Source organism: Sinocyclocheilus grahami, unplaced genomic scaffold (assembly GCF_001515645.1).
Source record: "Sinocyclocheilus grahami isolate Dianchi unplaced genomic scaffold, SAMN03320097.WGS_v1.1 scaffold2451.1, whole genome shotgun sequence".
NCBI classification, from domain to species: Eukaryota; Metazoa; Chordata; class Actinopteri; order Cypriniformes; family Cyprinidae; genus Sinocyclocheilus; species Sinocyclocheilus grahami.
Genome location: NW_015507630.1, coordinates 2,784 through 30,047, shown reverse-complemented (window position 1 = coordinate 30,047; position 27,264 = coordinate 2,784). Strand labels below are relative to the sequence as shown.

The window sequence follows — 27,264 nt, the reverse complement described above, 5'->3', positions numbered from 1 at the left end:
GTTTGTTTGTTAAACAGCAATTACAAAGGCAGCCAGCCCATATGCTATGCTTTCTTCCCATTTTTAGACAGGGGCAGTCAGGAAAGAGACAGAAAATTATAAATGTGATCAGGAAATGGCACAAGCTTCAAACTCGAGGCATCTGTATAAACACTACCACACAATGTTGGAGAACACACTCCCCACCAGGCCACATCTCCAACTTGAATACTTTATTCCACTAGACACTTTTTAGCAGGGCACGAGCTGCAGTGAAATATTACTGATGAATCCTTACATATCAATGGGATTTACATCGACCTGAGAAACATTTTCTCATGTGTTTTATATCAGCTGTTTAGAATCAGAACTGATGATGCCAGATGGGTGAATGAATCACTCTTTTGAGCTTATTGTTCAAACGGGTTTGCAGGTCTGAAACGGTTTGTGAGTTTGATTCATTCAGACAGTTCACTCACACACTGAATCACTTGCAGTGGTTTCGCACACTGAAATAGTATTGAGATAATATATACGACCAAAAACAAAAAGAGCGCTGATTGAGGTGGATATTTACCCCTTGTAGAAAACAAAACAAGCAAATGTCTTCTATGGTTTGTCAATGACAAAGCAGGTCTTTACTGCGTGTGCAGCTTGTATAATGACTCTTTACTGCAGGTAAAGACAATTTATATCCATTTACATCCAAATCAGTATTGAAAATGAATATCAAAATACCTTTTTGGATGGGGGATACTGATAAAAGGCTAGAAGCACCCCTAGTTCATGCTTATTCCGAAAAAACTGGAACTGACAGACATCTTTCTCTATCAGTGCTACAGCAGCTCTGCATGACCACAGTCTCAGCTACCGCACTGCAGCAACAGGTAAATGAGCCACTCAAATGATTTTCAAACAGACTCTGGTCTAAGAGCCAGAGATAGTGTAAATAACCATCGATGTCAATCCCATCTGTTTTTACAACAGTCGCCCCTGTCACAGCTAATGTTTTCGCACCTATTTGGTTTGATGAAACCCCTCTTAACCCACTTTGGCTGAATTTTTGAGCACTCAGACATACTGTAGCTTGGAGCTGTTTTTCCACCACATGCACTCAAATAATATGTCATGGATATTGACTACCATCAAGGGACAGGGCTTTTGCAGTTTTATAGTTCCGCTGAAGAGTAACATAAAGCTTGGACTCTTCCCTAACTTTCAAGATCAATGATTAATGCACTGAGTGGCACAAAGCCAAACGTTGCAAAAAAGGGGGAAATTTATGTAAATAATATGCATTAAAATAGAGCAACAGCCAAACTCAGAGCAAGCGGCTGTCACTCTGTGTGATTCACAAATCTATAAGTCCCCTTTGTTACTAAATTACGTCCGCAATCTGTTAGTGCTGCGGGGCTAGAGGCCGCCTGCACAGATCTGTGACTCGAGAGACAGCTGTCCACAGCGGTGGATCAACATTTCAGCACATGCAAGCAGCCAATGGGGTTTATTTTCAATCTTACACAGCAAGATGTGAATTTATGTGAACATTGATGAAACATATGTTTAGCTCGGTTATAAAGCGACTCGGTTCGTTTGCACTGGATGAGAGGCACATTTTCTCAGATGTCTTGGGATATGCATTATTTATGGATCGGTTCACACAGAGAAGCCTCATATGGTTGGCTGCCATGTCCCAGTAGTGCTCCCACAATCCTCTTCTCATCATCTTAAGGAGGAGATAAACCTCCTTGGTGTAATGTAGAGGACCTGGGAGATGATACCGGCTTTCTCCTCACAGCACAAGATTATATGCTCCATGACTGTGTCATGGCAGCAGTGAGACTATGATATAGTTGTACATGTCATATTTTGAGTCTGTGTAATTAGACTGTGACAGTGTTTACAAGTACTGTCAATTCTGTGTGTTTTCATGTGATATCCAAAAGGATTTATTTGTCTATTCACGTCTCTTATATTTTAGATTATGTCCTCTTTTTTGTTGTGCGTTTTGTTTATTTTACTTAATTTCAAATAGCTTTTCCAATTTTGCTGCAAACAAAGCAAACGGGTTTGACTGATGAGAGTAATCTGATTAGAGAATGATGTCTGTAGATCCCGCTGAAAGACATTGGCTGCTGAAGGTCTGTCTCCATGACAATGCTCAGTCAAAAGAATATTGGGAGCTCATTGGGGCGCTGATGAGAATAGACGAGCATGTATTCATCAGTCAGAGCAAAAAGGCCACTCCGGCTCACAGCCAAATGAGCATTCATCAGCCTCTGTGCTGATCCACAGCCAGGTGGTTCCACCAGTCTGGGTCCGCTGTTACCATTTGAAACTATTTGAGTGCATAATATGACTGTCCATATTGTAGAACAAAGATATGTTCAAAAGACTGGACCATAGAAGCCATGACCAAAAAAGCCAAAAAGTGCTCAAAACCGAAGTGGCATTTGTTGAAGAGGTAGGCTAACCATACCGACAGTATGCTACTTCAACAGACAAGAAAAAGATCTGCACAAAATTATACATAATGTAATTATTTATGCAACAGTTCTTTCTGGTCCTCGAATCTGACTGGTTGAGAGGTCTTTCCAAATTCCAACCATGAGATATTGCCCGATATCGCCACGGAAATCATTTCACCATTTGTATCACTCCATTGCAGCATTTCTCTGACTGTCTTTATGAATGAGTCAGTAGCAAAGACTTTTATATTGAAAAGGACTGAAACAAGTTTTAAACGCCGGTTACTCACGTAACCTCGGTTCCCTGAGATAAGGGAATGAAAGTTGCGTAGTCATTTGACGACTGCTTGGGGAAACTCCTGTTTACTCTATTACTGAAGCCTGATTGGTTAACGTTTGTGTAGCTGCACAAACCTATGGCGCTCAAGCCCGCCAGAAGGGGTGGAGCTAGAGGTCTGCATTCCCGCTCTCCACCCGACCGGATTTTTTGCGCCGCGGGATTAAATTCCAGAATAAAACGCGGTAGCGGTCGGTAACTCTGGTGTAATTTGAACGGGAGCGGCGGTCTAACAATATCCTGTTCCCGACGTCCATTCAGAACGGCATATCTGCGCTTTATTCTTATTGACCACCAGTACAGCTTGCGCTCAGGACTGTTATTCACGTGCTGCTCGCATGCTTTAAACGTCACACGTTTTATTTGCGTGGTCTGTGCACAGCATGTACATAACGATGCTCAGAGCAGACTGTACCTGTGGTAAATATACTATCCTCAGACAGAACAGGCAGGTTGTCGATGAGTGACAGAGCAGAATAAGGATGGAGCAAAGTGAGGATGCGCTGTCCTTGAAGGACGTTCAACTCAGTTTTGTTTATATTTTGCTTAGCCTATCATTTTAAATGAAAGATGTCGTTTTTATTTATTTTTCTCTGCGACACTTTTCCTACTGTGTTAACAAAAAAATGTCAAACGAATTTAGTATTTTGACAAGACGAATAAAATTAGCTAATAGGCTATTTTTGTACAACCTAAAAATATTAAATGAATTTTGTGTCTTAAGATAATTCATATAAATTCAAGTCAAAGTCAATAAATTCAAGACTCTTGACAAGACGAATAAAATAACACAATTTTGTGCAGACTACACTTTTAGTTGTCAGCCTATCTCTGTTTCTTTCAGTAGAGGAAATTTAACTGTTTGATTCCTGAAACGAGATCTAAATTTAGCGGGAACAGTCGGGTCGGGAAGGAAATTATTCTAAGCGGACAGCGGGTGAACAAAGAGTGAATATATAGTGGGAGCGGGTGGGTGCGGAATAGAACCTTGCGGGAGCGGGCGAGAGCAGGACTAAAAAAACAGTCCCGCGCAGACCTCTAGGTGGAGCCGACTGCTATATAAGTCAGCTCAGAGCGCCATCTCAACCTTGCGGGAGCGGGCGAGAGCAGGACTAAAAAAACAGTCCCGTGCAGACCTCTAGGTGGAGCCGACTGCTATATAAGTCAGCTCAGAGCGCCATCTCATCAGAATTAGGGATGGGCGATACCACTTATTTTGTTTTCGATACGATACCGATATTTTTCAAGGCAGTATCGTCGATATCGATACCGATTCGATACTTCTGCACTAAACTTTTAAATGATGAAATGTATTAAATTATTAAATTACTAAGAGTAAAATGGGTAATAATAAGCACTTAACTTTGTTTAAAATGCATTTTAACATTCAATATGCCTTATATATTTCAACGTTCAATTTAAATAACTGTAATTGCACAAACTATGTAGGCTACAATTTCAGTTTGTTTATTGTGAAATAACTCAAACATATGTTTTTTTCTGTCCTCTGATAAGCATTGTTCAGGGCTGCTGTTCCCAAAAGCTTTAATGCTTTCTTATGATACTTTTGGGAAACGCAGCCCTGTTTGAATGCACTGTCAGCAGTGAGTGAACGCTCTCTGTGATTGATTAGTTCTGTCTTGCAACATTTGCGTGTGTTCAGATGAACAGGAAAATAATTATATCCTACACAATTACTTGCGAACAAAGGTTATTTGTTTAATTCAATGCATTTGTACGCATTATTATTATTATTATTATTTTAAATAAACGAAATCACTGGTAAATAAAACACACCTTAGTATCGATATTTTTAGTTTGAGTATCGATACTTTCGATACTCGCGTCAGTATCGATATATCGATACTTAGGATCGATATGCCCATCCCTAATCAGAATCCTTCGACTGAAGCGACAGCCATCGATTCGCGTACAGCTATAGCACGGCCAGTTACACAACGCTTGTTTCCTTATCTCAGGGAACCTAGGTTACGTGAGTAACCGGAGCATTCCCTATCGAAAGGTAACTCTCATTGCGTCGTCGTTTGATGACTGCTTGGGGAACGTATCCAGTAGCACCGTGCTATAAACAGATGCAGAACTTATCCTGCTCCGCGAGCTCAGCCCAGGAACACTCAGTTAGGGCTCAATAAACCTGAGCCACAAAGAGACCCAAGAACGTTCTGAGGTCTACTTGAGATAACTCTCCCCAACCGAGAGGGGGGGGGACGTCCAAATTGTAGAATCTAATAAAGGTAGACGGCAACGACCAGCCGGCGGCCGCACAAATCTCCCCAATGGAGATTCTACTGGACCAGGCCGATGAGGAGGCCATTCCTCTGGTGTCTCAATGAGCACAGCCTCAGTGAGGGCGTGGCACAGGCGCGTGGCGCACTCAAATCCGATGTTGTCAGCAATGTGAAATCACTGGTGACAGCCTTTACTCCGATCCGCCTAGTAGGATTAAGCCGCTCAATGTAAGTGAGGGGTGCTGATCCTCATGTGTAAAACACACTGGCAGATCAAAGTGCTGCAGTGAGAATGAAACACGCGGGACCTGTGCCGGCATAAAAACACTCAAGCCTGATCGCTCAAACTCGCGAGTTCACCGTTTCTTCTACGAGGGAACTGGGAGGAGAGAAACGCGAGAACAGGGGAGGCGGGGCCATCTTCATTATTGAGTAGTAATAATGTTGAGTAGTATTGCGTATTAATGACATTATAACATAAAAAAACTATGTAAATAAATAATGATTACGTGAAAATAATTAGGGTATAAAACATGTATTATTATTATATTACTATTTTATCTGATAAAACTATTTTGCTTTTATATTTTCTGCACTGGGGTAAATAAACTTTTAATAAATCTGAATATTACATCTCCTGCTAAGGTCTAAATGTAAAAATTTTATATAGAAATTTAGCCTACAATTTAGTAGTCATTAAACAAAAATATATAGCCAGTTAATGACCAATCAGGGTCGAGTATTCCAGACATCCAATGTTATTACGTGAGCACCTGATTAGTGGTTTCTTCAATAACTTTTTTGTTTTGTTTTGTTTTGTTTTTATCAAATGCATTAGCACTTCACAGCGAGGTTTTAGATTACGGTGTCTCCTCTCTTGCCACCTCAGCGAGGGGACAAAGCCAGCTGCCTCTCCCGCTAATCTCCGCCTCTGCGGAGGGAGACGCGCTGCCTGCGTTTGTCTTATTACCAAACGCACCCTGAGACTTGAAGTACCGAGGCTCTGATATGTTTACCTTGACTCTTTTGCACACGCCATTTGAAGCTTTATCTGTGTATTGACACAGGGGGATTAGGTTGGTGTGAAACAAGGCTTCTTTATCAGTCCCAGCTCTGCCACCCCTTAGACGCTCCATAATCCCTAATGAGAACCAAGAGAGGGAGACAAACAGACTTATTCGGTATCGTCTCCTACATTTCGCCATTTATCTCTCTGAGGTATTTGCATTTGACACTGCGGCTCGCAGACTGTAAACAAACAAAAGAGTTTGCGCGTGCACTTGAAAAGTTTATTTTCAATTAACTAGCTACTTAAAGTTTTATTCTGCCTCTTACCTATCAGGCGACGGTTTCCAAGGCAACACGGGGCATTTGTTTGACAGGCGGTGACTGGCAGCATCTCCTCAACACCCTCCATCTCTGACTGGCAGTGTGAAAATTACATTGATTTCATCCCAAATTAATTGCCACCATTTTGACACACCACTTCAACTGTCTACTCAACACACCATGAGGATTTCATCAGCACGCTGATGTCCTATGCAGGTTACCCGCAAACGCACACACATTTATGTATAGCGCCAGCAGCAGGTTACAAAAGATATGGCTGTCAACCCTACTCAAAAAGCCATAGGCAGGGGAGACGCAAATTTCGGTGACCAACTTGAACCTGTTGCGTGATCTGAGGGGAAATTTCAAACACAGGAGATATCCTGTAAAAATGAGTGGATTAAAGGTGCTGCAGGCTATGTCATTTTTTACTGTACTAAAGCATAAACATTCAATAATATGTTTGCATATATTTAGGAAACATGCTAAGTCCACATACTTGTTTCTTCGGAAAAATATGCTACGGTGTGTTAATCTGTTGAAATTTTTGGAACATTCGTCAAGCAACGGTCAAATGTGATCGCACTTTTCGACTTGCAGCAGTGATTTAATGTCAAAACTAATTCCAAAATTACGAAAAAAGCATAAACTAAAATCGCCTAAGCACAAAATTCAAGCATAGATTAAATTTATAGATGTAATTTGTGTTAATGACATCTCCAACACCACTACCTTCATCATGGGGTCCAAATAGCATGGTCAATGTCACTATGGTTGACTTTTACATTAAACGTCTTTTTTCTACATAATTTTAATGCCATAACTTTTGTTTAAATATTCCCATGCCCAGATTAGTTCATCACAGCCTGATGTTTTTATTTATTCATTTTAATTTTATTTTTATTTTATTGTCATGATTGCTGGTTCTTGTTAAAGAGATTCACCCAAAAGACCCAATCATTTACTCACACTCATGTTATTCGAAAACGACTTCCTTCTGTGGAATGTAGCCTATAGATATTTTGAAGAATGTTTTACAACAAGGTTTCATTTGTTAACATTAGTAAACTACTTTAGATAAAGGGGTCATATGATGTTGCTAAAAAGAACATTATTTTGTGTATTTGGTGTAATGAAATGTGTTTATGCAGTTTAAGGGTCAAAAAACACATTATCTTTTACATTTTTACATTTGGGCGGCGTTATGCAAATCTTCCCACATCGTGATGTAGATATGTGGGGGCGTGTTAGAACGAGCCGTTTTAGGGGGGCGTGGTCGACTCTTAACTTTTATAAAGAATATCTCTTTGGATTTGAGACTTTAGTCTTTGCAACTTTACAGATCTTCTTTATGCACCAAGAGCTTGTAACACTCCAAAGAGAAAGGAAAAATTGAAATCGCATCATATGACCCCTTTTAACTTGAACTAACAATAAAAAATGCGTATAAAGCATTTCTAATCCATGTTAATTTCAACATTTACTAATACATTTTTAAAGTCAAAATTTGTATCTGTTAGCGTAATTTGCCCATTGTTAGTTAGTTGCGTTATCTAATGCATTAACTAACACCAACGAATGAAACCTTATTGTAAACTAGTTATTAACAAGTGTTAAATAATATTATATAAATAATAAAATAATATTAGACCCCCAAAATCAAAAAACACACAGACATATTTTTATATATCTTAACAGAAATAAAACAATTCTGGGGGGGGGGGCACTAGCGTCTTACTTCAAGAAATGGAAGATGCTGATAAGGGGTTTTACATCAGACATGCCTATCATTTTGTGATTGTATAACGCCATCTAGTGGTTGCTTGGTAATACAAACTAGCGATAAATCGTTTTGATTTTTATGGGTTTTTTTAATTATTATTTTGTTTTTTGCTTTGTTTGTATTGTTTGATTGATTTTTGCCAATTCCAATGACAGAAAAACAATGATATTTTCAATGATTTATTTAAATATTACATTTATTGTATTATGTGCATCTCATAACTCATTAAGAGTTAAAGACAAATCTCTCAAAAGAAAAATCACTGATACAGGTCCCTAGATTACACCAGGGAAAACAAATTTTAAAATAGTTTGCCGAAGACTGCCTTAATTCCAAACACATCAATATATGACATTAAAAAGAATTAGTGACAAAAAAGAAAGAAGAAATACTTTGCATCAGAGTCCACTGATCAATGATAATAAATGAAAAAGCATAATTTGCCATTGAATGGAAATGATTGCCTTTCAAACTATTTTACAAAACAGAGGATATAATCTTGATTAGTGATTCTGATTTGGCTAATCTATATTTGTAGATTAAATTTAATCAAAGTCTTTTTACTTACACAAGACAGTTGATTTGAGGGCTATAGCATCCTTCTTTTTTACGGGACTATCAGTGAAGAATAAAGTCACTCTAAATTGCACTTTTACTATCCCAAAGCAATACCACAGGATCTGCCACCTTCACAGACAGAAAAACAATGATATTTTCAATGATTTATTTAAATATTACATTTATTGTATTATGTGCATCTCATAACTCATTAAGAGTTAAAGACAAATCTCTCAAAAGAAAAATCACTGATACAGGTCCCTAGATTACACCAGGGAAAACAAATTTTAAAATAGTTTGCCGAAGACTGCCTTAATTCCAAACACATCAATATATGACATTAAAAAGAATTAGTGACAAAAAAGAAAGAAGAAATACTTTGCATCAGAGTCCACTGATCATTTGAAATAAATGAAAAAGCATAATTTGCCATTGAATGGAAATGATTGCCTTTCAAACAATTTTACAAAACAGAGGATATAATCTTGATTAGTGATTCTGATTTGGCTAATCTATATTTGTAGATTAAATTTAATCAAAGTCTTTTTACTTACACAAGACTTGATTTGTGTAAGTAAAAAGAGTTGAGTTGATTTGAGGGCTATAGCATCCTTCTTTTTTACGGGACTATCAGTGAAGAATAAAGTCACTCTAAATTGCACTTTTACTATCCCAAAGCAATACCACAGGATCTGCCACCTTCACATACAATTAAACCAGAAGGGTGAGAATTTGACATTATCAGGCTCACCACCACAATGCTGAGAAACTACAGACAGATGAAGCAATAGCATTTGTAAGTGATTTTTCAAGCCCCGTATCCTGAGGATGGAAGGTATTAGAAGTCAAGAGTGCACCTTAGATATGAAACAACACATCAGATGCATCAATCAGTAAAGTCTTACTTAAATTACTAAAGCAAATTCAAATAAAAACCTACTCTGATTTGAATCCCTTTCATAAACATTTGTCTCTCTGAATCACTCCATGCGTTCATGAATTATGTGTGGCTCAGCATGACTTTGACCATGGAGGTGTGATCATTTAAAGCTGTGATGAAGTGTGAAGTGGAACATAACTGAGGCCTCTTTAAATCTCAGTTTTTGGATGAACCTTTTTGTGTCCAATCTGTCCTGCAAAAGTTCCCAAATTTACACTTCTTCAAATAAGACAAATCTAAAATCAGTACGTTTATAGGCATACTGCATTCAAAACATGGTTGAAAGCAAAGCACCCACCAGTTAGTAACTGGTTTTCAATATGGCAAAATGACAGTAATCTTCAGAGCAGTGCACAACATATCAAATATGAAAAACCTAAAAAATAAATTAACAGTGCAGGTGGATGCATGTTAACCCCTGGACTTCCAGCCATTAGGAGCTAGACATGTATGAGATTAAAAAAATAAAAAAAAACAATGGCACAAACACCAGAGCATGAACAAAGTCAGTTTCAAGCCCATGTAAGTGTTACATCACATGTAACATTGCAGTTTTAACATTCCTCGGAATGTGGCACTGACCAAAGAAAGGAAAAATAAGGAACATAAATCCGCAGTCCTTAACCAAATATCTTAAACTAGATTAAGGCCCATCACAAGGCACAAGCACACAGAAATAATCCTATATGACTGGCACAAAGGTTTGGAGAGCAATAATGATCAACCAGATAGCTAAAACCTTCACAGCACCTCCCACAACTGCTGTGTGATTAAGAGTATTTTACACTACCATTCATACGTTTGGGGTATGTAAGATTTTATTTTTATTTTTTATGTTTCTGAAAGGCTGCATTTATTTAATGGAAAATACAGTAAAACATTATAACAATTTAAAATAACTTTTATATTTGGATACATTTACAATGTAATTTATTCCTATAAAGGCAAAGCTGAATTTTCATTACTCCAGTCTTCAGTGTTACACGATCCTTCAGAAATGATTCTAATATGCTGATTTTTATTTTATTTTTTTGTATTCTTTGATAAATAGAAAGTTAAAAAGAACAGTGTTTAAAAGAGAAATCCTTTGAAATATTTATTTTCACTTTAAATCAATTTAATGCATCTTTGCTAAATAAAAGTGTTAATTTCTTTCAAAAAAATCTTATTTGCCTCAAATTTTTGAATGGGAATCCCTTCCTCTCTCCTCTCTACTGTCATGCCAGCAAGCTTGCAACACATTTAATACTATGAATGAAACTACCACAGCTAGCAGCTTTCATTCATCAAAAAAGAAGTGTATTCTGTGCCATTAGTCTTGCGATATTAATGTAACTCCTCATCTGTTACTGAGGATAATATTATTTCTGATTCTACTAAAACTTACGGCCGGAATTGTGAGATTTTGAGGCTGTAGTCATAAGTGTTTAATTCATGCATAATCAGTGAGCTCCTATTCAGTCATCAGTCTCTTGGGCCAACTGTTTCCCTCTCGGCCACAAATGCGAGCTACACATTTAAAAACAAATTCTGTCCAGGGCCCTGTACTACTGGAAACATCTCAAATGTATGTCAACAAAACTAGCTGCAGCATTTGGCATCCACTCTGATGATGTTTAATGAAGCGAACAGCGTAAACCAATAAACAGCTGTTCTGTGTAGAACGAGTCCTTGATTCTTTGGTGCTCGACTGAAGTAGGAATTAGTTAAATGACTAATTCAATAGTTGTACAACCATTGGAACAGGTCATCTCATTTTTAAACCAACCCATATCATAGTTTTCCAATGTGTTATCCAACCACAAGAGATCTTGTGTACGGTTTATGATCAAAAAAATATTACATTTTGTAGCAAGAGCAAACAAATCGCTCTGTTTAAATCAGAAGATAATTCATGTCTTTTGTGGTGCATGCATGTGATGTGATCAGATATATGGGCACTTAATGTGTCTCCGTCCTAGCTCTGAGAGAAGTATTCTAGTACGATACGTAGATGACCCAGTCTGTCCTTCAGGGAGGTCAGAGACAGAACGGTGGTCTGATAGGCTGGATCTAACTGCAGCACTGACAGCAGCCACCAGCACCAGGCCGGCCCATTAGCAGATGCCTGCAATGCACAAAAACACATTCATTCTCGTTAGGGAGTTACTATTAAAATGCACGATCTGTAGTTTTGCTAATAAAGCAATATTCTGTAGGCTCTGACCTGTATATCGTCCTCTTTCTCGGGCATGATGCCGTACTGCCGGCTGATCTGCTCCTGAATGCGGCTGTTCAGACGGTGGTACCACTCTCTCGCCTGCTGATGCACACTGTCATGGAGATGCTGCAGTAATTCAAGCTCGGCACCTTCGACCTAAACACAAATGCATGCAAATGTCAGGTAGACAAACAAGTAGAAGTTTTACTTCAGCTTCAGGATAAAGTAACGCTTGTGTAATCGTTATGTAGATGGGTTTGAAAAGAGCTTGAATTTGTTGACTAACAGGCAGGTAAATCACAAGCTCCTCTTCCTAATGTTTGCTGAATACTCTTGCAATTAACTCTAATTAACATTAAGTATTTACTTGATATTAAATTTGCAGTACTAACAAAAGGTTTTGTATTTATTGTCATTATAAGCAATCCATCACAGGCTCAGGCTTGTGATAGCAGTAATAACTCTCTCTCATGAATCTTTAATAGATGCTTTTCATTAAATTCTTAATCATGACACCTTATTTAGATGGTTAAGACACATAACCATAGGGAACATGACTAGAAGATTAAAGCGTTTTAACATAACAGAAAACCAGACTGCACAAGAATGTCACACTGTTGCCTAAAAACATTTCATTCATGTTTTAAAACGTTTAATTGCAGGAGTAAAAATTAAATCTTAATATGATCCACCTTTATGAAAACAGTATTTAAAACTTCTTTACTAAAATGTTATGTTTTAATGTAAAATACTGAAATGTTTACTATAGTTAATAATATACAATACACTATATTATGATATAAGTAGTTGATTGTAAATATGACAGGAAAAGCTTGCTATTACAACAGCTTACTGTGAGAGAATACTATACTGAGTTTTTAGAGGAAGTACATAGACACTAGGGTAAATTATAGAATGGAAGTGTGCCATCAGGAAACATCTCAGATAAACATGTGCCAGATATCTATTATGACAGGAACTATAATCTTTAATGCGAGAAGTGCAATTTCCTTTACATCAAGGGCTGTTTTACAGAAACTGCTTATCTTAAGGTTAAGATCTGACTAAACTAACTGAAATCATCATGATTACTAAACAGATGAAATAGAATTCTTGAATTTCAGATGTTTCTGTAATAAATCCCCATGAGCACAATTTAATTTACATTACAGGCAGAAAATTGTTGTATAATCTGGTTATAAGGTTTAGATTTTGAATATCTGCCATACAGTCTGACTTCATGCGTATTAATACCACTGTATTGCAATAAAGACTTTTCTGATGTCATTTTTCTTGGCCTTAGATCTAAGTTAGGACAGTCTGTAACCTCTGACCTTATGGTCTTCCAGGTACTCAATATCAGCTGTGTGGTAGCCATCTCTCTGTCCTCTCCTGAGCACTCGGAAGCGACTTCCTCCCACTGTTTCCACATAGGATCGACCATCAGGAAGCAAATCCAGATCCAAAATATCCAACATGCAGCCATAATCTGCAAAGCTGTGACAGGGAATTCTGGGTTCAAAAAGGCATTCCATATTTATTCCATATATACATATATAACACTGCTAACCCCAAACTGTTGAAAGCAAAAGTGTATATATATTTACAGTATCTAATAAATAACAACTTAAAGTTTCTTAAAATCTGTAATAGTGCAGAAGTTATGATAGATGCTAACTGCATGATCTTTTATTTGTATACCCTTTGCCGTGCTCGTAGCTGCACATGCCAAACTTTTTGGTGCCCGTCTCCATACATCGCCGCATCATCAGACGGTAACGAGGCTCAAAGATGTGCAGTGGACATGGGATGCCAGGGTACGCCACCGTGCACACAAAGATTGGGATGTCCTTAGTCAAACTAGAGATAAGAGAGTGCAATTAATAAATAATTTAGCTTTTGCATAACTTTTCCCAGTATCCAACAGCTTCTGGACTGCTAAAACCACTGCTAGACATTTTAACCATCTCATTTTGTCCCATTTCATTGCGAAAAGCATCATTTTGCAGATACTGGAGTTGAGCAGCTTAGGAATGTGAGTTGATAGTAACGTATAGACAGGACTACTGTTTATTTGTTATCACTGTTATCACTCACTTTGAGAGCTCTGCCATCTCCACCTCGTGCACCTGTTTCCTTTCTGCCAACTGCTGGGGGAAGAGGCGGGACATGATCTCTTGCAGCAGCACGGTGGTGTTGTACTTCCTGTTCTTAAAATACTGGAATAGGAAGTAATGCGGTGAGACTGATGCTTCTATGTAACATGATTTGCTCAGGTTTTTTTTTTTTTTTTGTAGATTGACTTGCATTAGAAGGATCAGACTACTAGGTCTTTATTTACTCTAAGGCATGTTTCTACATGCTTCTAAATGTTAGAAACATGTAATCATTGTAAGAGTCTATGTTTTAGTAGTACCTCCTGCAGTGGTTGTTTACAAAGTGGACAGCGTAGATTATGGTCCAGACTTCTCTCAATGCAGTTTTTGCAGAAGGTGTGTCCACAGGGTGTTGTCACTGGCTCATAGAATAACCTTTGATAATCCATCCATCATGATACGAGCAACGATAAGAAGCGGGCAATTAACAAATAATTCTGTTTATGCACAACTTGTGTAAGTGATGTACAGCAAGCTGAGAGACTGCTAGATTTTTTAACCATCTGGTGTTATCCTATTCATTAAGAAGAGGATAATTTTGCAGATGCCGATCCAGGCCACTACAACGGTGGAAAATTCAGCTGATAATAACCGTAATATTTTGCAATACATTTGGAGAACCACAAAACAAGAGTAAAACAGTGTTATTTACCCTATATGTTATTTACCCTATATTGAATTACACTGGTTTAAAGTATTACAAAAGTATTGTCTTCAAATAAGCAATTGCCTGCTGTAATCTAACATTTAAATACTATAGCAAAGCTAAAGGAAAAGAAAGTGTCTGGTAGCAGGAAATAATGCCAGTGAAGCAGGACGCACTATAAATCTCCACTGACCTGATGCAGAGAGGACACTCAAAATCAGTCACTGTCAGAACGCTGAGGCAGGACTCTCTGCCCGCATTGCACATACCTACAGAATCAAACAAACAAAATCAAGCTTGAATAGATGTCATTTTGATTTGTTGTCTGATCATGCTAATGAGGACGTAAAATGAAGGGAGAATTGGTTGCGCCTTGATTATGAAGTCAAATGTAATAATATTTATATTCATAATAATTATTCATCCATCCATTCTCCAAACTGCCTATCCATTGTAGGGTCGCGAAGATGCTGGAGCCTATTAATAATAGTTTGGAAGATCAAAGACAATTTTTAATATAACTCCGACTGGATTCGTCTGAAAGAAGAAAGTCATATACACCTAGGATGCCTCAGGGGTGAGTAATTCGTGGGCTAATTTGAATTTTTGGGTGAACTAACACTTTTAAGATAACTTCACCTCTGTTCTGTTTCTCTTCTCTCTTCATCATCATTTCCTCATCATCCTCAGCTGTGGGGAGGAAGGACACAGCCTGACACAGGCTCAGACAGCACTCGCCGCTGGTGCCGTGCTTCACTTTAGTTGCATTCTAGGACAGAACAGGAAAGAGCCTGAGAGTGGGCAAAAACTTTTCATAATTGATGAAAAGCATACCAGATGATTGCCATATTAGTATCAAGGGCTATTTTCATGAAAAAAACAATTATAATAAATTGATATTTGGAAAAACATTACAATAACAATAATACCAGATCTTTCCATTTGATATTTGTTGCTCACTTTACCAATGTTACATTTCAAAAGTGTCATTACACAACATCATTAGTGCTGTGCATAAACACCTCACCTGCACAGGATCACTTTGACCTTCAGCATTGTTGTGGGAGTAGCGCTGACCATCTGGACATGAGGGGCTTACAGAGCTGGTGATAGGACAGGGATCTTGCAAGTACTCAGACACAACATGCAGGATCCGTGGAACTTCTTCTGGTACAGCCATGCCCTCTGCTTCCAGGATCTGCACACAAATCAGTGAGTGTATCATTGAAACATTAATTTATGTTTTTAAGCAAAACATGCTCTCTTGATACTGAATCACTCAAAATGATTCTATAAGGCATGATTCCATCTCCAGAAAAGTGTTTAGCAGTATATGATCTGTTCATCAAACCCGATTTCTGAAAAAGTCACCTTCTTAATCTGATTTTTTGCAGGGGCAAAATCAGGATGCTGCTTCAGGCAACGGTAAAACTGGATGAGGGCTTCGGTCTGTCTTCCCATTTCAAGAAGCACGTTCCCTTTACGAAAGAAACCCTACAAAACAGAATTCAAACACAAATTATCACAGGTAACGCTATTTAATTTATTAAATATTTAATGAACATGATAGCAAAATTCTGTAATTAGTCAGTAAGAAGTAAAATATAAGTCTCTTATGCTCATCAAGGCTAAGTTTATTGGATCTCAAATGCAGTAAAAAAAAAAAACGTAATATTATTTTAAAATACCTGTTTTCTATTTGAATATGTTTTAAAATGTAATTTATTCCTGTGACGGTAAAGCCAAATTTTCAGCATCATTACTCCAGTATTCAGTCTCATGATCCTTCAGAATTCATTCTAATATGCTGATTTGGCGGTCAAGAAACATTTCATATTATTATAAACAATGAAAATAGTTGTTCTGCTTAATATTTTTGTGGTACTTTTTTTCAGAATTCTTTGATTAATTGAAAGTTCATAACAACAGCATTTATTTGCATTTAACTAAATATTCTGAAACATAATAAATATAAACTGAATGGTGGTGTATGCCAGTATACTGCTGTGAGAATAATGTCAAATCCCACAATGTGCTCTGGTCTTGCATAACTGCGAAACTGTCAGTCATTGTCATGATAATGCACAGACATTTTAGAGATTTTAGAGTGAGTATGCAGAATAAATGGCAGGAAACAAAAGCAATAACCCTGGATGAAATGTGAAATTTGAAATTGATACTGATTTTGTTAACACTGTTCCTAAACAAAAGTCTTGTCCCTATATGCAAATAATCAGCACAGTCAGCAAAGACGGCCCTCACCTCAGTCCAGTTGGGTCGCACACAGCACAGATCATCCAGGTCACGGAGGGCATCAGAAAAGCGACGGAGGCCCATGCAGGCCTCAGCTCGCCACACTTTCAGACTCACATCTTCAGGGGCTGTAGATACAAGAAAAGATGGAGAGTGTGGCCCTCAGTCTAATTTCAGACATAGACTTTTATCTGTTTTGAGCGTTTTAAATGTGCATTAACAAAAAGGGCAACCTAAATGCACATTAACACTCAGCTGTGAACAGCAGCACTCTGCATAAGCATTCCTCCCACCACCATCAAAACACTGTGTATTAGTGCATAGTTAACTTAAATAGCATGCAACAGTCGGGTTTCCCAATGTAAAAAATCTAACTTATAAACCTTTAAAGACAAACCTGATCAAATCTGTTCACATTATTTCAACCTATTTTAAAATTGTCTAGGATTTTGAGAACAAAGGGAATGGTTATTTTATGAAAACACTGTGAAAACCCCATTTTGGAACATATATTTTTAAGAGTGTGGCATATAACACTTTAACAAAGACTTTTTAAAATAGGAAAAATGAATGGAAAAAACACTTCCGGAACCAACGCAGCTAAAAAGTAATGATTTTGGATGACATTACATGACTATCTAATAGCATAATCCAAAAGGAAGGAGAAGAAAATGCCTGATGTATAAAAATTAGGTGCAACGGATATAGTTCACCGGCTACAAAATAAGCAAAGGAAGTGGTGGATGAGCGTGCATTAATCAAAGATTAATCAAACACAACTACAAAGGGATCTGGCAATGAGTGGAAATCCAACATTTCTATGAATTATTGCATAAAGAGGGGGAAAATGTATTTACGTCACTTACATATGTGCACTCTGACAGATGAAATAACCGGGTTGTTACCCATACAAAACCAGATTATGTCATAGGATCCTTGGTTACACAACAGGGAAAGTATATGTGGGGCAGAATGCTGAGTGTACGGGAAACTGCCTCTTAATTGGATTCAAAGAGTTGACAGACATCTCACTTTTGCCTCGTAGGGTTTATGTTACCAGACAGATAATTGCAGTCATTCAGTGGCTGTAAAATGATACGTAATTCACTAAAGGGCAAATGGTACTGTTGCTGTTAAGAGTAATGCTATATCTACAAGAGAGGAACCTTACAATATTATTAAACTGCACTAGCTCAAACCGTCACAGGATACATTAATTGCACCCGATTCTCCACAACTGTATTTGTGCTTCTTACTATATGTCTCCTTTGTGTAGATTATATACCTAGGGGGACATGTTATTTCACCAATGTGTGCCCTAGAGGTGTTTTCATAGCTTTATTTACCCTTGGCTTCTGTCTGTTAATGACATCAGCCACTCACAACATGTTTTAACCCACTTTCCCTGCTGCTCATTAACCCTTTAGAAGACCTGAGATTCCTGAGAAATCACTGTTGCTTTCAACAACCACAGCTCTCCGCTCACTTTTGTGTGAGTAGGTGGATCACAAAGACAATATCTAACAATCTTCAACTAACCCACGCTGTGTTAGAATGCTGCAATCTAAGGCAAATATTTCTAGAAAAAAATGATTTCAAACTCCTGCTGCATATGGCTTTCATTATTTCTGCCTACCTGTGTTTATAGGCTTCAAAACATGCATTCAGTGTGTTCCTTACGTCATTTCTCTGGTGCATTTTCCAAAGTGATGACATGAACTGACATGGTTCACATACTTGGTTCATATACATGGTTCATATCTGCATCTCGATTATAACTGTAACAATTGTAAAATATGGAGTGCCACAAGGATCTGTCCTCTGCTATTTTCAATATACATGTTGAACCTTAGTAATATTATTAGAAAATACAGGATTAGTTTCCACTGTTATGCTGATGATACTCAACTATAGTCATTCAGTGGCTGTAAAATGATACGTAATTCACTAAAGGGCAAATGGTACTGTTGCTGTTAAGAGTAATGCTATATCTACAAGAGAGGAACCTTACAATATTATTAAACTGCACTAGCTCAAACCGTCACAGGATACATTAATTGCACCCGATTCTCCACAACTGTATTTGTGCTTCTTACTATATGTCTCCTTTGTGTAGATTATATACCTAGGGGGACATGTTATTTCACCAATGTGTGCCCTAGAGGTGTTTTCATAGCTTTATTTACCCTTGGCTTCTGTCTGTTAATGACATCAGCCACTCACAACATGTTTTAACCCACTTTCCCTGCTGCTCATTAACCCTTTAGAAGACCTGAGATTCCTGAGAAATCACTGTTGCTTTCAACAACCACAGCTCTCCGCTCACTTTTGTGTGAGTAGGTGGATCACAAAGACAATATCTAACAATCTTCAACTAACCCACGCTGTGTTAGAATGCTGCAATCTAAGGCAAATATTTCTAGAAAAAAATGATTTCAAACTCCTGCTGCATATGGCTTTCATTATTTCTGCCTACCTGTGTTTATAGGCTTCAAAACATGCATTCAGTGTGTTCCTTACGTCATTTCTCTGGTGCATTTTCCAAAGTGATGACATGAACTGACATGGTTCACATACTTGGTTCATATACATGGTTCATATCTGCATCTCGATTATAACTGTAACAATTGTAAAATATGGAGTGCCACAAGGATCTGTCCTCTGCTATTTTCAATATACATGTTGAACCTTAGTAATATTATTAGAAAATACAGGATTAGTTTCCACTGTTATGCTGATGATACTCAACTATATATTTCAACAAGACCAGATGAAACTTCTAAATTATATAAGCTAACGGAGTGTGTTCAAAATGTAAAAAACAAATAATTTTCTCCTATTAAATTCGGATAAGACAACGATATTACTTATTGGACCAAAAAACAGTACACAGAATCTCTTGGATTACAATTTGCAACTAGACAGATGTACTGTTACTTCCTCTACAGTCAAAAATCTGGGTGTTATATTAGATAGCAACTTGTCTTTTGAAAATCATATTTTCCATGTTACAAAAACAGCATTCTTCTTCCATCTTTGAAACATTGCCAAGCTATGAAACATGTTACCTTTTTCTGATGCAGAAAAGCTAGTTCATGCATTCATGACCTCTAGACTGGACTATTGTAATGCACTGCTAGGTGGTTGTCCTGCATCTTCAATAAACAAGCTACAGGTAGTCCAAAATGCAGCGGCACCTAGGATAGCAAAGTCCACTAAAGGAGGTAGAGCTTTTTCGCATTTGGCTCCCAAACTCTGGAATAGCCTTCCTGATAACGTTCGGGGTTCGGACACTCTCTCTCTGTTTAAATCTAGATTAAAGACACATCTCTTTGGCCAAGCATTCAAATAATGCATCTCATAATCTTGTACTGCAGTTATATCTAATCAAATGCGCATTATTATTCTTTAGCTTGGGTTAAACAAATCAATTTTGCTTGGTTGGAACAGCAGCTACGCTAATTATGTCTCTATTTGTTTCTAGGATTTACACACGCTTCAGTCTGGATCCAGAACACCTGAGAAGAGATGATGCCGACCCCTCAGAGGCCCTCAGATGATGCCAACCCTGAAACAACATACAGAACTACCACATTTTTCTATAAGTTTGATTGCATCATATAATAATTGCTGTTAATAGTGTTCATCGTCTGTTTGATTACGTCTTTAATAGATTTTTCCATACATTTCTGCCATATGTACATTAACTGACAGTCACCACTGATAAGCTACCACTAAATATTGTAGAAACCTAATTTGCTGTAAAGTTGCTTTGCAACGATTTGTATCGTGAAAAGCACTATACAAATAAACTTGAACTGAATTGAATACTATATTTCAGTTACTTGTTAAAATGTAATTCAAATCATCATACTTCTGGAGTTTTTCCATTACATAGAATGCATTACTTTTTTCATTAATGAGTGTGAGGTTCACAAACTCATTGACCTACTTTAGCAGAATGAAGTGTGCTGTCATAAATGTCCTATAAAAGGCAAGTGCCAGTTATTATTATGGGTTATAAATATAATGTACAGCAAGAACAAGAAAGGTTACAGTTGGCTTTGATTTGACATATAAGATGTCTTAAAATCTAGGTCTTAATACCCTATATATACTGTACTAACTAGGCACCTTTCATGTCACCTAGCGCACTTATGAACCAAAACTGCTATTATGCACCAAAATACAGGTTTACGTTTTAGAGGTGGTATAAATGCAGTGCCATAACCAATACACTAAATAAAAATATTGGAATAAAAATATCGAAACATTATTTTTCATAAAATACTGATTAATGATGTAGGCTATGCCTGTTGAATAATAATGTGTATTTACATATGAATAACCAATCCTTAACACTAACTCCCGCGAGTCTTAAGTACAACATGCTACAGTAACTAACAATGTTTTGGTTTATTTGGAGCCAGACATGATGAAGCTCGCGGTTCAGTGAGTCAAAAGTCAGTATGTGACTTCGGTTATGTTTTGGTTTATTCAAATGAACTGGCTCATAAGAATCATTCTTTTGATATTCTGATTCGTACTGTGTGTTTTGATTCACAAAAAAGACTCGGCTCATAAGAGTCAGTAGTTCGGTATTATGACTACGCTGGTTGTGCTGTATGTTTTGACTCACAAAAAACAAACGACTCATCGAGTGATTCGTTCAACAACACTAGTCGCACTGTACGTTTCGAACGCTCGTTAGAGCACAGGAACTAAGCATAATAACAAAATCACTCAGTTGCCATTTCTTTAATTTTTGAAAGAAAAGAACCGAATTGATTCTCAGTTGTCAACATTGAGACAAGGCCATAGTCCGAGCATCTGCATCTTCAGTTTCAGAATCAGAAAGAGCTTTATTGCCAAGTGTGTTCACACACACACACACACACACACACACACAAGGAATTTGTCTTGGTGTTAGGAGCTTCCGGTACAGAAAATACAAACAAGGTGCAGACATACATAAAATGAGAGAATAGACAATAAATTATAAATAGCAATAGTAATAAAAATATACAGAAAAAAGGAAAAATGTTCATAGACAGAACTGCGAATGTGCATATGTTCTATAAATAAGTTTGCATAACCGAAACTGGACACTAAACGTTCCCCGCTGTATAAAAACACCAGCGTGGTTGCATAAGGTCAGTTCCCCCGGTAAAAGGCGTTTGCAATGCATCCTTACCCATCTCGATCCCTTCATCGGCAATACGCAGAGCTTCTGTAAACTCGCTCGTTTTCAGTTTCTCTTGAATGTGACATTTCATCTTAGTCTCTTCGGGGCAACATTTCTCTATGACGCTGAAGAGTAACACATTGTTCTTGATGTTTTTCGCATCTCTCTGTTTCAATCGGTCTTTGCATGTGGGGCATCGCGAGGGCAGGAAAGCTCCCATGCATCTCCTGCAGAAAGAGTGACCGCAGCTCATGGTCACTGGCTCGCACATGAGGAACAGACAGATCGGACACTCCAGCAGATCCATGCTCGACTCTTTAATCCGGTGACAGCTCCAGAGTTGAACAGCTGATGCCTTTTGTCAAGTTACACAGCTCGATCCTTTAGCAAGAAAGGTGGCATGATTAAAAAGTTAAACGACACGGGTAGTTTTAAAGCTGTGCCCTATCTCATTGCGTGATCACTGCTTTTATAAGCTTCCAAAGGCCGATGACAGTTTTTGCAAAATTGTGCCAATAGCATGCTTTATGATTCCCTCTCCAACTGACTTATCTATATGGCAATACATTTAATATGTATGATTATCAATCATATCTCAGTCTTTGCTGTGAGAGTAACGTTTTCCCTTGTTGTGCATGATGAATCGCTTCAGTCCGATCAGCGAGACTCCTCTGAACTCCATCAAAGCAGTGCAAGCACGAAATAAAAAGCAACCGACGGATCTGTTTTTCTGATTTTACAACAGTTTTCTCTTGTGTAGCAAGCAGATTGTACTGGGTTCGCTTCTGGCACCATTACATTACATAAATAAAAAAAACACGTGACGCGTTGTGGTGCTTCCCATTGGCTCCCTGCTCCTGTTGTGAAACAGCAAACGCCGCGTTTCATAACAGGGAATCTCGCGCACTAATTCAACGACAGACGCCTACAAAGCAAACTAGAGGTCTGCGCGGGACTATTTTTTTAGTAGTACAAAAATTTTATTTCTTATTTTAATTCGTCTTGTCACGATACAATTCGTTTAACATTGACAACACAATAGGAAAAAGTGTAGGTTGTACAAAAATATCTATTTTTATTCGTCTTGTTAAAATACTAAATTCGTTTGACATTTTTCTGTTAACACAGTAGGAAAAGTGTCGCAGAAGAAAAATTAATTAATACGACATCTGTCATTTAAAATGATAGGCTAAGCAAAATATAAACAAAACTGAGTTGAACGTCCTTCAAGGACAGCGCATCCTCACTTTGCTCCATCCTTATTCTGCTCTGTCACTCATCGACAACCTGCCTGTTCTGTCTGAGGATAGTATATTTACCACAGGTACAGTCTGCTCTGAGCATCGTTATGTACATGCTGTGCACAGACCCCGCAAATAAAACGTTTACTTTACTGTTTAAAGTAAATAACAGTCCTGAGCGCAAGCTGTACAGGTGGTCAATAAGAATAAAGCGCAGATATGCTGTTCTAAATGGACGTCGGGAACGGGATATTGTTAGACTCCCGTTCAAATTACACCAGAGTTACCGACCGCTACCGCGTTTTATTCGGGAATTTAATTCCGTGGCGCAAAAAAATCAGGTCGGGTCCCGCGGTAATGCGACCTCTAAAGCAAACTGCCATGGACATATATGGGCGTTCAAGAATTGTGATTTGATAATGATTTGCTTTCTTGCGTTTCTCTTGTGTATTTCAGCTTTTGCCGCACGTAGGAAGAAGTTTTTCTTTAGATTAAAGCATCTGGGGCCACTACTACAGCCATAGCCACAAACCGCGAGGAATAACATTAAGTTAATATAATTAAACATGAATCCTAATTTGTTTACATGAATAGTTCTACTATTCTTCTACACAAGCTTAACTTTATTTTAGGAAATCCTTTCATACTAACTTACATAAATCTTTGTAAACTTGTGACACGTGCTCATTTATGTTATAGTATAAATGTTTAGTGGCATATTGGCCAGCAAAAAACTTGCATTTACTAGTCAAGGACATGGAAACAGCTTATTAAAACGACGCTGCAAATACAGAGGCTTTGTGGTTATTTGCCAAGGATACATGTATCATTTAGTTAAAATGTTTGTCACTCATTAGACTAAAGTGCCAGCTTCTCCTCTCGCTTAATGCTGCCTGGGCTTTTGATGAGGATGTCCAGAAGGTCCAGAAAGTTGACCAGGATGGACATATTTAGTTTCTTGAGTTCTCTTTTGTGGTCAAACTGCATAGGGTGAAGGCGCTCGATGCCTTGGTTCTCCAGTGGTCGAATAATGAGATCATCGCATTGGAACTGATTGCCAAACATCATGTAACTGTCTCGAATAGGAGGAGGGGGTTTGGGGGCCAGTCCCTTTCGCACATTTTCATCCGTGTACTCCTTGATGTACTGCATCGGAGGAGGTGGAAGAGCACTGACCTGCTGTGGCTCCCCCATTTTGGAAATCTAGTCAGGAAAAGCAAGAAAATAATCAAATTTATTGGTTAAGTTAACCAGTAACATTATTTAATAATGCTATTATTTGTTAATAAATAATAGCATTTCTTGGGGATATATTCTACAAACAACAATCATTTGTTTTAAACAAAATTCGCTTTGGAAAAAAAAAATAGATTCAATTTACACATTCTTTGTTCAAGAATATATTACAGTAAAACAAACATATTGAAAGGCTTTGGTAATGCAGTAAAAGAAACCCTAACTTAGTTTGTCAACAATACTGGTTTAGAAACAGCTAACAGTTTACAAGCTAAATGCTACTGTTCACCGAATAATGATTCAGAGATTAGCAAAACGATTTTGCAGGACTCATCACTGTAGTATTTAACAAAAAATACTCACCGAAACTGCTGGCTTACTGAACAAAAGTACTGTCAACTACGTAAAAAGATTTTCAGTAAACATATGCAAAGCGATGAAGCCCTCTTGCATGTCTCGATTCGCGATTTCTTCAGGTCTAAAGATGAATGGAATGCATTGGTGCACGGTCTTCTTCTTCTTCTTCTTCTTGTTGCTTTACGGCGGATCGCAGACTTATAAGTGCATTACCGCCACCTATATCTCAAATGGACCATTGACACTCTATCTACAATCTCCTGATTAACCTACCAACCCACATACAAACACCCTTGATTCTTGTACCGCTGAGAGACTTCATAGAGCTTCATCCGGCGCTGCGTGTTCAGCTCCTCCGTCCTCCCTCAGCCCTCTTAAGCGGGATTTGAAGGAGAGAGAAAAAGAAAAGAAAAGAAAAAGAAATTCTTCTTCGGTTTTATGGCTCTATTATCATATCTTGTCTTATTTCTGACTTCTGCTGATTCAAACGTATTAGGGCTGAACTTGAGTCTGAACATATTACTGCCTTGGATATTTTAACTTCACTAATCCTTGGTGCACAGTCCCTTAGCAACGCGGTATTTCATTGGTCAAAGACAGGTCAGGGGGGGTCCTAAGCAAAGCGTATTTAAGTTTGACTATTTTGATAAATAGACCAGTCTTTTAAAGAAAAAAAGAACAAAATAAATAAAATGAACAAAATGTAAAAAATATATATTTGAAATTTATTTATTTAAAAAAAAAAAATCTTGGCGTTAATGAGAGAAAATTGACATTGTACGAAGTGATGTTCTCAGTTTTGAGTTGCTTGTTTGATTTTTGTTTACATTACTTAAACTTCTTGTTTGTTTATTCGTTTGTTGACAGGTTGCCTTTGACATTTGCTTCAGACAAGGACTGTTGGTTACAAAGGTCAAAGCTCTAAAATGGGTGAGTAACTGTTAAAGTGGTGCTTGATTTATCTTATATGTGCTATATTGTATTTTATAGTATTGTATTTGTGTGTGTGTGTGTGTGTGTGTGCGTGTGTGCGTGTGTGGGTACAGGTTTATATATCCTAGTGGGGACTTAAACCTGAATACACACAGGCTCATGGGGACTTTTGTCATGGTGGGACCTAAATTGAGGGGGGTTTTTTTAGAAAGTGAAAATGCACAAAGTTTCCTGTAAGGGGTAGGTTTAGGTGTTGGGTTGGTGTAGGGCGATAGAAAATACGGTTTGTACAGTATAAAAACCATTACGCCTATGGAGAGTCCCTACAAGGATATAGCTGACCAGACTGTGTGTGTATGTGTGTGTGTGTGTGTGTGTGTGTGTGTGTGTGTGTGTGTGTGTGTGTGTGTGTGTGTGTGTGTGTGTGTGTGTTTGTATTCTCCCTGGCATTTTCTACTTTATTTTGTCTGCTTAATTGTTGTACTTTCTTGTTTATTAATTATTGTGTTGTATAACATTGATTTTAATATCTGAATAAAAAATAGTATATTATATTAAGAATTTATTAGAGGAAAAGCTGATTAGGTTGGTTGTAACTCAGCTTATTAAATAATATATATACATACACACACACACATACACATAATCATTGGTCATAGTGTATACAGTATATACTTATAAACATTGGTTAGGCTCATGCACCTCCTACAAAAAGTCAAGAAAGCAAAAGAAAACAAAAAAATCATGTATGGTTTTCAGTAAAAAGAGGGGGAAAAGATTTTTTTTAATTAAAAATGCTACCAGTAAATATGTTGGGAATTTTTATCCTTTCTTCACATAAATGTATACTCTTTTAACCTACACAAAAATGTGTGCTTTGTTGTAGCTAATAGCAGATGCGTACAGTAATTAAGTTACTTTTTAAATGACTGTGTTTATTTTACAGTGATGCGGTTTTCTTATTAATGTTGTAAAGTCAAAATGTATCAAAGACTTCTGCTTTCCTGTCTGTTAATAAAGAATAACAATTTGGTCCCTTTGTAAATTCTCTTTGCCACCTTGAAGAATTCTCAGTTACTTAAAGTGTAGACGGCCGGGAAGTAAGAAAACACACAGTCAAATGTATCCTCAATACTTCAATTTATTCATAGAAATACAGATATTATATAGGCATATGTCGAGGGGAGTTTCATCCTCTTAACCAATGAGGATATGAATAACATACACGTAGGATCTTTGGCCAAGAACATGTGTTTATATAAAATGGCCACATGTACAGAAAAACATGGACATATTAGGAATAGACTTTTGCGAAGAATGCTGAACTGTCTTCATGGTTTCATCACGAACTACATTACCCTTGTAGTCTTAACATTCCTGTCCTCATTTGGGACATTTGAACCAAGAGAAGCTA

General features: G+C 37.6%; 2 protein-coding genes across 2 annotated transcripts; both read right to left on the bottom strand.

Annotated features, from left to right (window-relative positions):
- Window positions 1-10,757: 10,757 nt before the first annotated feature.
- Window positions 10,758-22,946, bottom strand: LOC107575062 (LON peptidase N-terminal domain and RING finger protein 1-like). Its single transcript, XM_016261473.1, has 12 exons — window positions 22,093-22,946; window positions 16,908-17,026; window positions 16,017-16,139; window positions 15,673-15,843; window positions 15,285-15,414; window positions 14,839-14,914; window positions 14,260-14,374; window positions 13,941-14,062; window positions 13,545-13,703; window positions 13,178-13,340; window positions 11,850-11,999; window positions 10,758-11,750 (listed from the first exon to the last, which is right to left on the bottom strand). Exons 1-12 carry the CDS (start codon window positions 22,388-22,390, stop codon window positions 11,601-11,603), a joined length of 1,776 nt encoding a protein of 591 aa, XP_016116959.1. The 5' UTR covers window positions 22,391-22,946; the 3' UTR covers window positions 10,758-11,600.
- Window positions 22,947-24,182: 1,236 nt separating this feature from the next.
- Window positions 24,183-25,087, bottom strand: LOC107575060 (mediator of RNA polymerase II transcription subunit 7). Its single transcript, XM_016261471.1, has 2 exons — window positions 24,924-25,087; window positions 24,183-24,527 (listed from the first exon to the last, which is right to left on the bottom strand). The coding sequence occupies exon 2, from the start codon at window positions 24,516-24,518 to the stop codon at window positions 24,183-24,185; it is 336 nt and encodes a 111-aa protein (XP_016116957.1). The 5' UTR covers window positions 24,519-24,527; window positions 24,924-25,087.
- Between the last annotated feature and the right edge of the window lie 2,177 nt (window positions 25,088-27,264).

Coding starts and splice junctions, on each gene's coding strand:
- LOC107575062 (XM_016261473.1), bottom strand. CDS start 22,390: ATGGATCTGCTGGAGTGTCCGATCTGTCTGTTCCTCATGTGCGAGCCA. Junction 17,027..22,092: donor CGATGAAGGGATCGAGATGG/GTAAGGATGCAT, acceptor TTGTATCTACAG/CCCCTGAAGATGTGAGTCTG. Junction 14,063..14,259: donor GTAAACAACCACTGCAGGAG/GTACTACTAAAA, acceptor TTCCTATTCCAG/TATTTTAAGAACAGGAAGTA.
- LOC107575060 (XM_016261471.1), bottom strand. CDS start 24,518: ATGGGGGAGCCACAGCAGGTCAGTGCTCTTCCACCTCCTCCGATGCAG.